Source organism: Dipodomys spectabilis, unplaced genomic scaffold (genome assembly GCF_019054845.1).
Source record: "Dipodomys spectabilis isolate Male_0828 unplaced genomic scaffold, ASM1905484v1 ptg000095l, whole genome shotgun sequence".
NCBI lineage: Eukaryota > Metazoa > Chordata > Mammalia > Rodentia > Heteromyidae > Dipodomys > Dipodomys spectabilis.
The window spans coordinates 34234979-34253796 of NW_024870772.1; the positions used below are offsets into that span (position 1 = coordinate 34234979).

At 40.1% G+C, this 18818-nt stretch overlaps 1 protein-coding gene across 2 annotated transcripts in view; it reads left to right on the plus strand.

The window, feature by feature from the left end:
- Positions 1-18818, plus strand: part of B3glct (beta 3-glucosyltransferase) — a 117419-nt gene that overhangs the window by 54815 nt on the left and 43786 nt on the right. For both annotated transcript variants that reach the window (XM_042685756.1, XM_042685757.1), the window contains exons 7-8: positions 533-669; positions 17039-17102. In XM_042685756.1, the coding sequence (XP_042541690.1) occupies positions 533-669; positions 17039-17102 (201 nt within the window). The remainder of the gene's footprint in view (positions 1-532; positions 670-17038; positions 17103-18818) is intronic.

Below are 18818 nucleotides of genomic sequence, written 5' to 3' on the forward strand. Positions count from 1 at the left end.
TTCTCCTCCTCCTCTCCTCCTCCTTCTCCTCCTTTTCTCCTTTTCCTTCTCCTTCTCCTTTTTCTCCTTCCCCCTTCCCCCTTCCCCCTTCCTCCTTCCCCCTTCCTCCTTCCTTCTTCTTTCTTCTCTTTTTTGTTTAGGTGCTAGTACTAGGTCATGAACTCAGGGCCTCACACTCTTGTTTGGCTTCTTTGCTCAAGGCTGATGCTCTACTAGCTGAGCCACACTTCTGCTTCCTAATGGAAGTGGAACATTTTCATATGGAATATTCTATAAAATACCAGTCTTATACATTATGGTAGACAATGACTTATATTTTGTTCATCCTGGTGGTCTGATCCTGAGTTTCTTCCATATGAAAATTAATACATTCATTTTCATAACAGTATTATATTTTTTGTTCAAACTTTGTAGAAATATACAGTCTGTGCTAATTATCATTCAAAGATATTTAATTAACTCATGATGTAACTTTGTTTTTGATCTTATATGAAGTAGATTTTTAATGGTATTTTTTATTTTTGTCCAACAGGAATGGTTTTTAGGGAAAGCATTATATGATGAAGAATCTACAATAATTCACCATTATGCCTTTTCTGAAAATCCTACAGTTTTTAAATATCCAGACTTTGCTGCTGGCTGGACCCTTAGCCTTCCACTTGTAAACAAGTAAGCATTTATTGTTAGGATTTTTTTTCTGGAGTGGGATTGGGGAATGTGGATCAACATTTATTTCACTGAGTTCTGTTCCTGACAAATCTCAGCATTGCAAATGAGTTTTTGCAGCCAGAGTGAGTATGTGGTAAATAGGGATGAAAGTACAAGGAGCCAGACTCCTTCAGCTCTGTCACTTAGGAGTCTCCTCAATCAGGTAACCCCACCTCTTTCTGTTTCCTCTCAGTCACTTGCAAAACTAGTCAGGTACTAAGTTGTATGACTAAAGGAGAACACAAAAGGGCCCCAAGACCTGAGCAGACAAAAGCTGGATTGCTGTTGGAATGGCTTTGATTGCCAGTGAGAAAATGAACCTGTAACCCATGGGGGTTACAGTGGATAGTTACTTGTGTGCCTGGCTGTGCATGCATGAATGCACAGGCCAGGCAGCAGAGTGGCTAGTGAGAAGGTACTGTGGGTAGTCATGCCCATGTTTGTGGGCATAGTTTCAGGGATGTTTCATGAGCTGCAGAAAGTGAAGAGGATAAAGTTTTAGTTCAGGAGAAATCAGATTGTTGATAGCCCGTTGTTAATATGAGTATTTCAGATAGATTAGTGTTTTTTTTTGTTCGTTTTTCGTTTGCTGGTCATTTGTAACTTGTATATATTCAGAGATGTGTCATTTCTCATTAAATTTCCTGCTTGTAGGATTTAGGGTCTTGAAAAACTTTTGTAACCCACTGTAGATCCACAGGGTAGTAGATAGCTTGTCATTCCTGGCTGTTCTAAACATCTTCATAGCTCTCCTCACATTCAGCAGTTTCCTATAGAATCATGTCCTTCCTAGTGCAGAATCTACAACCATCATCAACACAAGTACTCCTCTGTAAGGCTGGTGCTGTAGCTTGGTGGCCGAGAGATTGCCTAGCATGCTTGAAAACATTGGTTGAACCCCCAATACCATGTACTAAAAAACAAAAAACCCCAAACAAAAATGCAATGAAACTCCATGTTTAAAATGTTATATTCATTATTAATTCTGTGTTAGCACTAGAACTTAAACTCAGGATCATGCCCTCTTCTTTGGCATTTTTACTCAAGGCTGATGCTCTACCTCTTGAGCTACACCTCTATTAAAGACTTTTTGCTGATTAATTAGAGATAAATTATGCTCTTTAGATCTTAGCCTCCTGAATAGCTCAGATTTGGGACATGAGCTACCAGTGCCCAAATTGGGTTATACATAACTAGCTCAGTTACTTATCATTTATGATGAAAAACACTCAAATCCCTTCCATCTAGCTTTTTGAAATATAGAACATAGTTTTTATCTGTAGTCACCCTACTGTGAGACAGTATAGTAGAAGTTGTTCTTTCCTTACTGAAACTCAGCACTCATTGTTCAACCCCAACCCTTCTCTCCCTTCCCCCCTCCCCTCTACTTTCCTAACCACAATCTGCTCTGAACTTCTATGAGATCAACTCTGTGTGTGTGTGTGTGTGTGTGTGCGCGCGTGCACACACGTGCGTGTGCATGTGTGTGCGCCTGACAATCCTGGGACTTGAACTCAGGACCTGCGTTCTGGCCCTGAAGATATTTTTTGCTTAAGGTTAACACTTGAGCCACAGCTCTTCTTCCAGCTTTTTGGTGGTTAATTTGGAGGTAAGAGTCTCATGGACTTTCCTGTCCATGAGATATGTGGCTTTGAAGCACCTTCCTCCAACTCAGCCTCCTGAGTAGCAAGGATTACTGGCATGAGCCACTGGTGCTCAGTGAGATCAACTGTTTTATCATCTACACATGAATGAGATTTTGTGGCACTTTTCTTTCTCTGCCTATCTTATTTCACTTAATATAATTTTTCCAGTTCCATCCGTGTGTCATGAATGACAGGATTTCATTTTTATGGCCAAACACTGAATGTACCATGTTTTCTTGATCCACTCAATTGTCCTTAATTGAAGGACATTTTTTCCCTCATTTCTTGGCTACTGTGAAAAGCTTTTAGTTATTTTTCTCCATTCAGTATTGTTAGTTGCTGTCTTATTAAATATTGACTTTTATTATGCTGAGGTATGTTTCTTCTATACCTAAGTTCTTCAGAGTTTTTATCTTGCAGAGATGTTGAATTTTATCAAATGCTTTCTCCCTATCTCTTCAGATGATCGTATGGTTTTCCTCCTGCATGCTGTCAATGAGTTGTGTTGCATTTATTGATTGATTTTGTGAACACTGAAGTATTCTTATATCCTGGAGGAATCCAACTTCATCCCAGTGAATAATTCTGCTATTGTGCCGTTACATTCAGTTTGCTAATATTTTGCTGAAGATTTTTTTGTACCTGTTATTCATCATTGATATTGGCGTATGACTTTCTTGTTTTGTTGTGTCATTTCTTTGTCTAGTTTTGGTATTAGAGTGACCTAAGGATGAATTCAGAAGAATTCCCTCCATTTCCATCTTTTAGATTAATTTTAAGAATTATTGGTCTGATTTCTTGTTTGGTAGAACGTAGCAGTGAGGTCATCTGATCCTGGACTTCTCTTTGATGACTTGCTTACTGCTGACTCAAATCTTATTACTCATTATTGGTCTGCTCAGATGTTCCTTTTTTTCTGGTCCAATTTTGGTCAGGTGTATAGATCCAGAAGGTTTTTTTTTCTTCTAGGTTATCTTCCTTGTGTTTTCTAGCCTTTCTCGTTACTTGGCAACAGTTATGTGAAGTGGGTTTCATCAAGTGACTGTGGTGCCACATCAGAATTCTTTTTGGCAAGTGAGTCATGAGGGAGGAGACATAGCATGGAGACAGTTGGTTTGAAAGTGGGTGGCAGAAACCAAGGTGGTAGATTTGGGATATAGCAGTTCCCTGAGGTTGCCGAGTCTCAAGCTCCTTAGCTGTGCAAATCTGGGGGATGTTATTGGACTCTCAGCCTAGACTCTTCCCTCAAGATTTTACAGTAATGCTGTAAGCCATCTCTGTCCTGAAAATTGCACTTATATATAAGCTAGCCAGAGTGGATTATTTCTTCTCCAGCTAAGGCCCTGAACCCAGATCTGGGGATTGTTGTGCAAGAATGCCTGGATCACCCCCCATCATTGAAGAACATCTGCATGGTTTCCTCTTTCTCTTAGAAGGGCCACAGAGAAAGGGTAAAGGAGACAAGCAGAGATGGTCATCATTCTCTGTCATCAAATTAAACCAGTTTGTTTGGTGCAGGGTAAAGGTAGGAGCTCCAGGACACTTTTCTGGCTAAGTCCAGCAGCTTTGGGGTAGAGGTCTAGTTCAATTACCTTTGTTGAAAAGAATGAGCATTTAGAAACTAAAACACCAGCCAGTCATGGTGGCTCATGCCTATAATTCTAGTTACACAGCATCACAATTCGAAGCTAGTTTGGAGCAAAAATTCTTGAGAGGGAAATGGATGGACTTGGAAAAAAATACGTTAAGTATGTGAGGCTCAGAGAGACAAAAGGACACGTTTTCTCTTATGTGGAAATGATCTCTAAATTATAACCACATGAAAACATATACAGGGTCATATGCTTTTTTTGGGGGGGGGAGGGGTCCAGTTGTGGGCCTGAATTCTGGGCCAGGGTGCTGTCCCTCAGCTCTTCAGCTCAAGTCTAGCGCTCTACCATTTGAGCCACAGCACCACTTCCGGCTTTTTTTCTTTTTGCTAATGTGGTGCTGAGGAATCGAACCCAGGGCCTCATGCATGCAAGGCAAGCACTCTACTACTGAGTCACCTTCCCAGCCCATGGGTCATATGCTTATACATACACAACGTATAACTTGTTAACTAAACATGTCAGTCATATAACATTAAGGTATTATGGCACACTTAGGGGAGGATTGTAATGGTATGATTCGTTTAAACAACTAACTTACAGTTTTAATAAAATGAGTATCAGAAGCTGTAATGTATGTTGTTGGAGGGAGGGAGCAAGGAAAGGAGAACAGATGGATGGAGAGAGGAAGAGTGGGAAAATGCTATCATAATATGCAGTGTATATAAGTGAAAATGGAACCAGGTAATTTGAGATGGGTGGAATTGAGAGAGATGGGGGAGAATGATGTAGAGGGTGACATTGATCAAGATGCATTGTACTCATAAATTGGCATGCTGAATTGAAACTTCTTTGTGCAACTGCTTAAAGACAATGAAGTTTGGGGCTGGGAAGGTGGCTCAGTGGTAGAGTGCTTGAATGTATGAAGCCCTGGGTTCAATTTCTCAGCACCACGTAAGCAGAAAAAGCCAGAAGTGGCGCTGTGGTTTAAGTGGTAGAGCACTAGTCTTGAGCTAGGCCCAGAGCTCAAGCCCCATGACTGTCAAAAAAAAAAAAAAAAAAGTCCAAGTCAAAGGGGAATCAAAAGAACGAGGTTATTTCTAATACCTAACTCAAAAAACCTGAATGAAATCCAGCACTAAGATGTCTCAAAAGAAGGCTTATAGAAAAGGTTGAGGAAAATGGGATGAGAAGAATATAGGTGCAACTTTGTGAATAAGAATTTGCTCTCCAGACAAGAGCTCTGTGGATGGAGGGAAAAAAGGCCTACTGGCTCTAGAGAAATGCTCCATCAGGGATATACTATGAAGGGACTTCCTTCATAGTATAGGGCCTGGGCACTGTCCCTTAGCTCTTCTGCTCAAGGCAAGCACTCTACCACTTGAGCCACAGTGCCACCTCTGGTTTTCTGAGTGGTTTATTGGAGATAAGAGTCTCAGGGACTTTTCCTGCCTGGTCTGGCAGATCCTCAGATCTCAGCCTCCTGAGTAGCTAGGATTACAGGCGTGAGCCACTGGTGCCTGGCTAGACTTTTTTTTTTTTTTTAGTGTAGATGGAAGTAATCTCTTTGGCATACATCTTTGACTTCCAGCATCCTCTTAAATAACAGATCAGCTCAATTCCTATTGCTTGACTTGTTGGCATGAGACTATGACCTGCTTAAAACCTTCTTGTATCTCTAGATTGTGCCATGGCTTCACTGCTTCTAAGATGTGGAGGTGCCTAGAGCATTGTCTGCTTCTCTTGACTCCGGCTAACAGCCTTTCTGATGCTCCAGTAGGACTAGCTGTCTGGCCCTTTGCCAACTGGGGCTGCAGTTGCACACTAGGCCAGAGATAAACCTTGATAAGGGGACACTTGGTGCTGTTCATTCTCTGATATTCCCAGAGGAAAGTGGGAGGAAATCCCTTTAGAGACCAGGATTTCCAGGTTTCCCCTTCCTTGAATCCAGGAGGTCCTTGAACACATTTGTTGACAAGGGAAACAGCTAATCGGGCTGCCTCGGTAGGGGTCTCTGATCTCTTTTTCTTGTTAGGCTTAATATTTTCTACTGAGGCAGAAGGAAGAACTAAGGGTTTCATGACTGTCTCATGGTATGTGGGCAGCTTGGACAAATCACGTAGACAGCTTATAAATATGTTATAATTTATAAGTGGTTTGTAAGTATGTTGTATAAGGAAGTAGCTTATAAGTATGATGTGTTTCTCAGGCTTGTGGAGGCTTGGAAGCCTAAGATGAAGGCACTTGCACTCTCAGTTTTTAAATAACACCTTCTCAGTATGTCCTCACATGGTAGAAGGGGTCACCCAAGCTCCCTTGGACCTCTTTTATAAGGGCATTAATCCCTTGGGCTCTACCCAGTCATTTCTTCAAAGTCCAAAGCCCCTTAGAAATTAGATTTCAACATATGAATTTAGGATGATGCAAAGATTTATCCATCCAGAGAAGTAGGGAACTATGGCTGAGGGGAGTTAGGAACAAGAGACTAATCTTTCATATGAAGTTGAGAATTCCCAACATTTTCCCCCATAACTAACACCAACAGAGAACGAGGTACCAGATAACCTTCTGCCTCCTATGTATCCTGCTTTTCACAGTGCTGAACAGAGACCAACAAGCTGTAGCTTGCTTGTACTTAATTAGTATTCATGGTCTTCTCTCTGCCTCCCTTTGCTCTCCCTTGCCAGCAAAAGCAAAGTAAAAATATAGACTCTACCGTAGTAACATATGCAAAACTTTCAGTTGTTTTAGACAGTGTTTCCTTTTTTTTCCTCCTGATGCAGAAAAATAATCAAATTAAATGATATAATCCATCTGGATAGCACTATCTTGTGGCCAAAATATATTTTAAAATGATATGCTATTAGGAGATTCTTACTTATTCTAGAAGAAATTAGTGTCATACTTAGAGCTAAAAAGAGACAAATAGTCATTTTGGATCTTCTTAGTTGTTGTTTCTCACTGCTAAAGCTAATATGCTGACTTCATTTCCTCTTAGTATTAGAAATTATGTCAATTAGCACCCTTTGAATGCTAATAAGAGGAAATTAACTGGATGATGGAAATAATCAATGCCATAATTAAAGATGAGGTCTGTGGTTGGCTGAGTGATGCAGGGTTCAGCTACTTAGGAGGCTAAGGATCATAGTTGGAAGCCAGCCTGTGCAGGGAAGTCTGTGAGACTGGGGCTTTTGTTGTTGTTTTTGTTTTGTTTTATCAGCACAAATACATTTATTTGCTAATAATGAAAGGGATGAGCATAATTAACTCCCCACTTTGAGATAGCCGCATGTCAGAAGTTTGTAATAAAGATAATTGAACATGGTGATGACTAGCAACCGAAGAACAATGTGGAGATTTATTCCTTGAGTTGAGCCACCTCATTTTCATAGCTAATTTCTGTCTGAAGTGATGATGGAGTTTTTATCCTACTTTTCCATAGACCTAAGCAAAGGTGATATTGCTCATTCCACCACTAATTTTCCATAAAAAGTAAATTTTTAAAAGAAGTCTTTCAGAAGTGGCGCAGTGGCTTAAGTGGTAGAGCGCTAGCCTTGAGCTGAAGAGCTGAGGGATAGCGCCCAGGCCCAGAGTTCAAGCCCCATGACTGACAAATAAATAAATAAATAAATTACATACATACATACATAAAAGACTTAAAAAAGAAGTCTTTCATGGCTCAACCAGTTAAAATTTTGAAGTATGTTTCTTTTTCCTTAAAAAAAGTCATTATTATTTCTAGCCAGGTGCTCGTGGCTCATGCATATAATCCTAGCTACTCAGGATGTTGATGTCTAAGGATTATAGTTAGAAGCCAGCCTGGGCAGGAAAATCCATAAAACTCATATTTCCAATAAGCTACTCAAGAAAAGGCTGGAAGTGGTGCTGTGGTCAAGTAATAGAAAGTTAGCTTTGGCTAAAGAAGCTCAGGGACAGTGCCCAGGTCCTGAGTTCAAGCCCCATGACTAGCATGCACAAAAACATAACTATTATTTCTTTCTGTTAAAGGATATATTAGGTTCTAATTAAATTTGCAGGTCGATAAATAAGAATGGAGCCATATGATGTTTAAATGATCTGGGTAAATATGTAATCATACTTGGGAGTCAAAGTACCTGTTGGCTTGGCTCATTGCAGGATCTCGTTAGATTGTATCATGCATTGCTTTCATTGCCGAGGAAGGATGGCATGGAGAGATAGATGACAGAGTTTAATGTCTGTGATGGGATAAGGCTAGGCTGTGTACTCCACATACAAACAAAGCTGCTATACAGGTGGGCATATCTGGCTAGAAAGGTATCCCAGAAAAAGTGCCCTTGGATTTGGTCTTGAAGAAAAAAATCCTACTGAGTAAAGGCTGGGTGTAGACTTCTTTGCCAGCTATATATCTGGAGAGAAGAGCGGAAGGAGTGTGCTTGATGTAGGAAGTAGAAGCCCCCAGATGGTAGAGGATCCATCTACCTCTCAAGGCTGGTCAGGAGTGCAGGGCCTAACTCCACTGGAAAGGAGCCATGGGAGATTGCTTTTAAGCAGAAAAAGAAAACATAAAACAACTTGAAAGAAAACTTTAGTCTTTTGAAACCACGTTCTTTTACCCCTAAAAATTCTACAAGCTAATAACTCATTGGGATTATTGGAAGTTGCACCTTTTTTTAAATGGTGCTACCTGGCTTGAATGCCTATGCACTGTCCCTTGGCTTTATGCTCTATCACTTTAGCCATGCTTCCATGTCTGCCATTCTGCTGGTCAATTGGAGTGAACCACAATCCTCAGATCTTAGCTTCATGAGTAGCTAGGATTACAGACATGAGCCAACAGTGCCTGGCTTAAATAACAACTTTTACTTCTGTATCATGCATAATTATTTTTCTTTTCTGCCCCTCCCCCCCATTATCTAATGGGAGGTTATCATGGTCATGGCTTTTCCCTCTCCTCCAAAGGCATTTTATTTGTTACGTTGTACTTTTATGTTATTGGACAGATGTTGAACTAATGAGTGATACATCAGCAACATGCCTTGGATTATGCTTTTCAGTCCTCTCCCTTAAGGAAATTACAGTTCTTTTTTTTTTTTTTTTTTTTTTTAATTTAATTTAATTTTATTTGTGAACATACTGTACAGAGGAGTTACAGTTACATGGGCAGGATAATGTGTACATTTCTTACCAAGCATTGCAGCCTCCTCCTTTGTTTATCCTTCACATCCCTTCCCAGCCTCCCCCCTCCCCCCCTAATCCCAATCCTTCTCCTTCCTCCCTCCCCCCAGCCCCCCCCCCACCAACATTGTAAAGTTCGTTTTGGACATGACAACTTGTACTTCTCATTGTTGCAACAGGTCCACCTGTATCCTTAAACAACTGGTTTTTCCCCATCTCCTCCACAAGTTATACTGACATCAAATATAGTGAAAGCAAGGGTTATACTGTGGGGGAGGGACATACAAAGCAACAAAGAGATAATCTTATAAATGTGTTAGAAACACATGCATGAAAGAAAAAAACATTAAAATACACATCTAAGGGTTCATTTTCCTGACATCACATTATCTGACCTTTTCCGCTTGACTCATACATATACTAGATATTACAAATAAGGGAAACCATGGGACCTACGTTTCTTTGGGCCTGGCTTACTTCACTTAATATAATTTTTTCCAAGTTTTTCCATTTCCTAACAAATGGGGCAATGTCATTCTTTCTGATGGAGGCATAGAATTCCATTGTGTATATATACCACGTTTTCTTGATCCATTCATCTACTGAGGGGCATCTGGGTTGGTTCCATATCTTAGCTATGGTAAATAATGCTGCAATAAACATAGTTGTGCTGGTAGCTTTAGTGTGGTCTTGTTTGTAAACATTAGGGTAAATGCCCAAAAGTGGGATTGCTGGGTCATAGGGGAGCTCTATGTGGAGTCTTTTGAGGAACCTCCATACTGCTTTCCAAAGTGGTTGAACAAGTTTACATTCCCACCAACAATGAATTAAGGTTCCTTTCTGTCCACATCCCCTCCAGCATCTGTTGTTGTTAGAGTTCTTGATTTTTGCCGTTCTCACTGGAGTGAGGTGATATCTCAATGTTGTTTTGATTTGCATTTCTTTTATGGCTAGGGATGTTGAACATTTCTTCATGTGTCTATTGGCCATCCTTCTTTCTTCTTCAGAGAAGTTTCTCTTTAAGTCTTTCGCCCACTTATTTATTGGGCAGTTGTTTCTTTGAGGATTTGTTGTTGGGGGGTTTAATTTTTTGAGTTCCAAGTATATTTTAGATATGAGACCCTTGTCCGTTGTATGGCCAGTAAAGATCTTCTCCCAATCCGTGGGCTTTCTATTGATCTTGCTAGCTATGTCATTTGCCCTGCAGAAGCTCTGCAACTTTATGCAATCCCATTTGTCCAACCTTTCTTTGATTTGTTGTGTTTCCAGGTCTCTATTCAGAAAATTTCGGCCTGAGCCAAGGAGACCTAGGGTTTCTCCTATTCCATCCTGTAATGTTTTCAGAGTGTCTGCTTTGAGTTCAAGGTCTTTGATCCATTTGGAGTTGATTCTGGTGCAGGGTGATATATAAGGATCTAGCTTAAGTTTTCTACATGTAGTTAACCAATTTTGCCAGCACCATTTACTGAAGAGGTTGTCTTTCTTCCATTCTATTGTTTTAGCTCCCTTATCGAAGATTAGATGGCTATAGGTCTGTGGGTTCATTTCTGGGTTTTCAATTCTATTCCATTGGTCCTGAGGTCTGTTCTTATGCCAATACCAAGCTGTTTTGATTACTATGGCTTTATAGTAGAGTTTGAAGTTTGGTATTGATATTCCTCCAGCAGTGTTCTTTCCATTCAGGAGCGTTTTTGCTATTCGGGGTCTTTTATTGTTCCATATGAATTTTTGGATTGCCTCTTCTATTTCCTTGAAGAATGAGGGTGGAATTTTGATAGGTATTGCGTTGAATTTGTAGATAGCCTTGGGAAGTATTGCCATTTTCACGATGTTAATCTTTCCAATCCAGGAGCATGGGAGGTTTTGCCATTTTTTAAGTTCTGTGTTGATTTCCTTTTTCAAGATTTTAAAGTTTTCATCATAGAGGTCCTTCACTTCTTTAGTTAAGTTAATTCCTAGGTATTTTATTTTTTGTGGGGCTATTACAAATGGAGTTGCTTTCCTAATTTCAGCCACACTTTTCTCATTGTTGGCATACAGAAAAGCCATTGATTTTTGGGGGTTAATTTTATAACCTGCTACTTTGCCGAAGTTTTGAATCAGCTTGAGTAATTTGGGAGTGGAGTCTATGGGATTCTTTAAATACAAGATCATGTCATCTGCAAAGAGGGAGAGTTTTATTTCTTCTTTCCCTATTTGGATCCCCTTTATGTCTGCATCTTGTCTTATTGCTGTAGCTAGGCATTCTAATACTAGATTGAAGAGAAGTGGAGAGAGTGGGCATCCTTGTCTTGTTCCTGAGTTAAGAGGAAATGGCTTTAGTTTTTCACCATTGAGTATAATGCTGGCTGTAGGTTTGTCATATACAGCCTTTATCGTATTGAGGAATGTTCCATGGATTCCTAATTTTTCCAAAACCTTCATCATAAAGGGGTGTTGGATCTTGTCGAATGCTTTTTCTGCATCTATTGAGATAACCATGTGGTTCTTATTCTTGCTCCTGTTGATGTGATGAATAATATTAATTGATTTGCGTATATTGAACCAGCTTTGCATCCCTGAAATGAATCCTGTTTGATCGTGGTGTATGATTTTTTGGATGAATTGTTGAAGTCGATTGGCCAAAATTTTGTTGAGAAGTTTTGCATCAATGTTCATCAAAGAAATGGGTCTATAGTTCTCTTTCTTTGATGAGTCCCTGCCTGGTTTTGGGATGAGGGTTATGATGGCTTCATAGAATGTGTTCGGTAGTGAGCTTTCTCTTTCAATTTCATTGAAGAGTTGGAGGAGTATTGGTGTGAGCTCTGCTTTGAAGGCCTTGTAAAATTCCGCTGTAAAACCATCTGGTCCTGGACTTTTCTTAGCTGGGAGGTCTCTTATTGCTGTTTCTATTTCAATGCTTGATATGGGCCTGTTAAGCTGGTTTAACTCATCTTGGTTTAGTTTTGGCATGTCAATATTTGCTAGGAAAAGGTCCATTTCTGTCAAGTTCTCAAACTTATTAGCATAAAGTTTTGAGAAGTATTCCCTTATAATGTTCTGAATCTTGGTTGTTTCCGTGGTGATGTTTCCATTTTCATCTCTGAGTTTATTAATTTGGGTGTGTTCTCTTCTTTTTCTGATAAGATTTGCTAAGGGTCTGTCAATTTTGTTAAGTTTTTCGAAGAACCAACTCTTTGTTTTGTTGATTCTTTCTATAGTTTTTTTGGATTCTAATTCATTTAATTCTGATTTAATTTTGATTATTTCTTTCCGTCTACTGGATTGGGGTTTATCTTGCTGCTCTTTTTCAAGGAGGTTTAGATGTGTCATTAAATTGCTAGTTTCAGATCTCTCCAATTTGTTGATATGGGAGCTCAGAGCTATAAACTTGCCTCTGAGTACTGCCTTTGCTGTGTCCCAGAGGAGCTGGTAATTTGTGTGTTCATTTTTGTTGAATAGCATGAACATTTGAATTTCCTTTCTAATCTCTTCCATGACCCACTCTTGATTCAGCAGTGTGTTGTTCAGCCTCCATGTGATACTGGACTTTCTTTGGTGGCTTTTGGTGTTGAGTTCTAATTTTATTCCCTTGTGGTCAGAGAGAATGCAAGGTATAACTTCAATGTTTCTGAATTTAGACAAGTTTGCTTTGTGGCCTAAAATGTGGTCTATTTTAGAAAACGTTCCATGTGCTGCTGAGAAAAACGTGTATTCTGATGCTGCTGGGTGAAATGTTCGGTAGATGTCTGTTAAGTCTAGTTGATCTATGCAGCTGTTTAGATCTGCGGTTTCTCTGTTGAGTTTTTGCCGAGTTGATCTATCTAGTGGGGAGAGTGGTGTGTTAAAATCCCCAACAATTAATGTCTTTGGATCTATATGGGATTTGAGGGAAAGTAGTGTTTCTTTGATAAATTTGGGTGCTCCATTGTTTGGCGAATAGATATTTAGAATTGTAATATCCTCCTGAAGGAGTGATCCTTTAATTAGTATGTAGCGACCTTCTTTATCTCTTCTCACGAATTTTAATTTGAAGTCTATTTTATCTGATATTAAGATTGCAACTCCCGCCTGTTTATGGGGGCCGTTTGCTTGGTAGATTTTGTTCCAGCCTTTAACATTGAAAATGTGTTTGTTTTTACGGGCAAGATGTGACTCCTGCAGGCAGCAGATAGAAGGGTCTTGTTTTTTAATCCAACTAGACAGTCTATGTCGCTTAATTGGAGAGTTCAGTCCGTTAACATTAAGAGATAGGACTGAGAGGTATTTGGGAGTTCCTGCCATGTTATCCACCTTCTTGGGGGCTGCGAAAACTAGGTTCTTCCTATGGTTCTTGGATTCTCAGTTTGGGTGCAGTTTCTTGGCCTTTGTTGCGGTCTTGTTGGTTTTCTATGTGTAGGACATCTTTAAGAATCTTTTGTAGGGCTGGTTTGGTGGAGATGTATTGTTTCAATTTTTCTTTGCTATGGAAGGTTTTTATTTGGCCTTCAGTTATGAAGGAGAGTTTAGCTGGGTACAGTATTCTTGGTTGATAGTTGTTTGTTTTTAGGGCATGGCATACATCATTCCAGGCTCTTCTTGCTTTGATTGTCTCTGCTGAGAAATCTGAGGTGATTCTAATTGGTTTCCCTTTGTAGGTGATTAACCTTTTCTCCTTGACAGCTTTAAGGATCTTTTCCTTGGTCTGAGTTGATCCTGTGTGGATTATAATGTGACGGTGGGATGTCCTATTCTGGTCTGGTCTATTTGGGGTTCTAAAAGCTTCTTGTATCTGAATAGGCCTATCTTTTTGTATGTTTGGGAAGTTCTCTGCTAGGATCCTGTTAAACAAATTTCCTAGACCATTAACTTCTGTTTCTAGGTGCTCCTCTACACCCATTATCCTTAGATTAGGCCTTCTGATGGTGTCTTCTAGGTGTTGAATAGATCTATCATACTTCTTGGACTTGTCTTGGATGGTTGTATGTTCTTTCTCTATAATATCTAGGCTGTCTTCAATCCCTGAGATTCGATCTTCTGCATGGTCTAACCTGCTGTCAAGACTCTCTACTTTGTTTTTTATCTCTTTTCCTTCTAATTGGTCAGCTTTGATGGCTTCAAGTTCTTTGTTGAAGCTCTGTTTTAGGTCTTGTATGAATTTCTTTACTTCCTTAATTTGGTGTTCAGTGTTTGTTCTCAAATCACTTAGTTGATTGGTTATGATTTCTTTGGACTCCCATTCCTTCTGTTGGGTTCCATTCAGCATTCCCTTTGTGGTCTCCCTGACTTCCTTCAGCTCTTTGTTAATGGATTCCATGAATGCCTTTACTGATCTTTGTGTGTTCTCTACCTGGTCTCTCAATTCCTGAATTACTCTTTGATTAGCTTCCTCCCGTTTGTGGGATTCCTGCAGTTCTCTTTCCTCCCGTTCCTGGGATTCCTGCAGTTCTCTTTGAGTGTTCTCAGCCTGCTCACGCCATTCCTCCCTTTCTCTTTGAGTATTCTCAAGTTGTTCACGCAAATCCTGTATCATTTTTTGAGTAGCTTCCTCACGCTTATGATATTCCTGCATAAACTTTTGGGATGCCTCCTCTCTCTCCCTATCACGCTCATACAGAGTCCTTTGTAAGTTGTCAAACTTCTCATTTATCATATTTGCCACCAGTGTTTGTAGAGCTATTTGGGAACTCTCCTCTGGATTGTTCATTAGCTGATCTGACCCCTGATTATCAAGATTGGGAATTGAGATACCTGGATTTGCCATTTTTCTTGTGTTTTTTCGGCTTACTCTGCCCATTTGAGATGAAAATAGCACCAGTTTTGTGCTAGAACACTATCTTAAGGCAACCATCAACCAACGTTTGCATTTATACAGTCAATAGTCTACAGATACAATCTAGTTCAACAGATACATCTATTCAACATCAGACAACTATATGTTAATGGGCTTCGAACCGCAGAGAAGAATTTGGGAAACCAGAAATTTTTAGGGTTAGGGAGAGATGTGGGTAAAAATTAGGAATAGATTGGTGTGGGGAGGCACAGGGAGAGTTAACTATGTCCTAATCTCAATGCAGGAAATAGGTTGGGTAGGATGCAAGTAGAGAGGGAGAGAAAAAGAAGAAAGGTAAAGGGAAATGAAAAGAGACCAGAAAAAAAAATTAGAAACGTAAAAATTAATATAGTTATGGAGATTGAAAGACCATCTATTTAGAGAGGAATGTGAATATAATGAGAAAACAGGAGGGAGATAGAGGAGATGTGAAAAACTTAAAAAATGCTTAAAATATTATATAGGTATAAAGAGGTAGTACTGCTATTAAGGAATTTAAGTCTCAGAGGTTTTGGATTGAGTAATAAATTTGTGGATTAAGTGTGTACACAATGGGGGATAGGGTCTACTAGTTAACTATGGGTTTATCAGGATGTGCAGGACAAGAGTTAAGGCACATACAGAAGAACAAAAGAAAGGAAAAGGTGAAAAGGATAAGAAAGGGAGAAAAAAAAAAGATCAGAAGTTCAGTAGAGCTAGACAAAAAACAAAAAGATAATTGAGAAAGAAAGAAATAAAAAGAGAGAAGACAAGAAAAGAAAGGAAAACGTACATTCACGTATTCCTAAAATAAAAATTATAAGAGGAAAAAAAAGTTACTGGAAAACAATTATTTTTTCAAAAAAGGCAAAAATTAAAGATTTATAAAAGTTTTAGAAAAGGAAAAAAAAATTTTATATATATAAGGTACCAAAAAAAAAAAAAAAAAAAAAAGAAAAAAGAAAAGAAGAAAAAAAAAGTTCTTTGATTTTTTTTTTTGATTTTTTTTTGGGAGGGGTGGGAAGAATCCTGTATCTCCCTTTTGTCTGTTACCAGCCTCTTGTTGGAGTCTCTGGTCAGCTTGAGGTCCTGTGGCTTGATTGGTTTCTTAAGTCAGTTTGTTGGAACAAGCAGAAAAATGCTCTGCTTTACCCAAGATTTTGAGATCCCCCTCCCAGGTTAGTTTAATGGGAGGGTGATCTGCTTTGAGAATCACAAAAGAGGGGTGATGAGGCTAGGTTCTGGTAGAGTTGAGGCCTTTCAACAAACAGTAGCTTTTCCCTGGGGCTATTTTGTGAAGAATTCACAGAGCCCACCCTGGAGCCATTCTCAGGGTTTCTGTTTTTCAATTGATTGTGGAGGCTGCTAGAGGGAGGGGCAGCCTCTGGCTCTGGTTACCCAGTGAGGAAAGCCACTCCAATGGCTGGTGCCTGAGCTGGGTGACTTTTCCCTGGATGGAGCTGAGTCTGGCAGGTCACTTCGCCGTTAAGTTCTTGTGACCTGTTAAATGACTCGTTTTATTCCAAGGCCTGAGTTGGAGCTAGCAGCTCCTCTGAGCTTTGTCGGTATCCAAGATGGAGATCACCGGTGCTGGGGGGGGAGGGGTGGCCTTCCCTCCTCTGCTCCCTGAGAAGGAGTGAGGAAGTGGGGCTACTCACGCCGAGTCTTGGATCCTGGGTCGTCTCTGGTCTGCAAAGTGCAGGATGAAGTTGTCCGCTCCTTGTCGGTTCTTGCTGGTGTTGAGTAGAATCCTCTCGCCCTCTGCGTCTGGCTCCTTCGTCCCGGACTCTCTGTGTGAGTGCTCAGGTATGGCCGCGGCTGCGGTAGCCGCTGCGACCCTGCCGCCGCCGCCGCGGCTGCTGGCAGGCGGTCAGATGTGTCTCCTTGTCTTGGCTTCCCCTCTCTTGACTAACTCTCTGTCCTGTGATGGCACACTTGGTGTGATTCTCTGGCTTAGGACTGTTCACTGGAACTCTAAAACTGCTTTCTATGCGAGAGCTTGTTCAGATTCCAGCTTCTCCTCCGCCATCTTCCCGGAACTCTCCTCCAGTTCTTTTTTTTAACCTTAAACTTTATATTTTAATTTGTTTTCAAATACTAGAAACTTTCAGCAATGCGTTATTCTTGATGGTTTTGGCTAAAAATACCAAATTGTCTCTGTGTTTTAGGCTCACCAAGAGGTTAAGGAGCGAATCCCTGAAATCTGACTTTACAATAGATTTAAAACACGAGGTACGTCATGGTTTGTTTATTTAACAATCTTAGAGTTTGTGCTTTTTGTTGGGAATATGGCTCAGGGGCAGAGTGTTTACCTAGTATGCACAAGGCCCTGTGTTTGAGCCCCTGGGTTGAGCACCCTGGGTTAATGCATGTGTTTTGATATGAGTCATTTTGTATTCCATAATAGTGAATTTTTCCACCCACACTCATCTTCTCTTTACTGAGATAATTTCACAGCACTCTAGTGAATTAGAGCTTTCTATTTTAAGCACATCTTAGTTACATGGGTGAGAAGTAGTGAGAAAGATTCAATTATGTTTCATAGCTCTTTGTTTATAAAGATGGGGGAATTACAAAAAGAACATGAAAAAATGTTATTAAAAACTTAAGTTTTATTTGGTGCTTTGGTTATATGGAATGCTGCTACATACTGAAAGTTTGTATCTTCCCAAAAAAGTCATATTTGAAATCTAATCCCCTATGTAGTTTATCTTTGTGGGGGGTGATAAAATCATGAGATAGGGACCAAACAAATGAGATTAGTATCAATATAAAAGAAATCCCATAAAGCCCCTCCCTTGATCCTTAAACCATCTGAGACACAGGGAGAAGATGCCATCCATAAGCCAGGAAGTAGGCTCCAATTGGACAGAGAATCTGGTCGTACCTTGATCTTGAACTCACCAGCCTTCAGAGCCCTGAGAAATAAACTGTTGACTTAAAATCAACCCAACCTGTGGTATTTTGTTATAGCAACCTGAACAGACTAAGACATATGTCTTTGTTTCTGCTTGGCTTTCTGGATCAGAATTGAGCCATAAACTGAAAGCTCTTACTTGCCAGCATGGCCCCTGGTTGGTTCCATTTGCATGCAATGGATATCTGTTACCTGTAACCTTGGAGGCAGGTGGCATCTATACTGCCACCTGTATCTGAATAACGCTTAAGAAATCCTTTTTTATTTTATTCCTAAACTATGTGTGATTGCCCTAAAACAGATTTGCTGTTCACTGCAGAAATCTGAGCTTATGTCATTGTGGTAAATCTTAGCATGTTATTCAGTCCAGTAGTAATGACAGATTTCCTAGAGCAAAAAGAACACACACACACACACACACACACACACACACACACACACACACACACACACACACAATTATTTCTTGGGTGTCTTTAAATGCTGAAACAGTGTGTTTGAGAGGAAATACACTTATTGTTCTACAAAAAGGAAAGAATGAAGCTGGGCACTGGTGGCTCACACTTGTAATCCTAGCTACTCAGAAGGCTGAGATCTGAGGATTGAGGTTTGATTCCAGCCCAGGCAGAAAAGTCTTTTAGATTTGTAGCTCCAACTAACTAGCAAAAATCCAGAAGTAGAGGTGTGTCTCAAGTGTTAGAGTACCAGCCTTGATCTGAAAAGCCAAGTGAGAGTGTTCAGCCTGGAGTCCAAGCCCCAGTACCAACACCAGGGAAGAGGGTCAGTGGGGGAGAGAGAGAAAGAATGACTTATTGAAAACAAGACAGTTTAGGTATGTCTGGAAGAAATAACTAGACTCAGAACTTATTAAACACTAAACACAAACACATACACTAAAGGATATCTCTGACTTGTAAAAGGCAAAAAGACCAGGGCTGGAAGGTGGCACAGTGGTATAGTGCTTGCCTTGCATGCATGAGGCCCTGGGATCAATTCCTCAGTACCACATAAGCAGAAAAAGCCGGACGTGT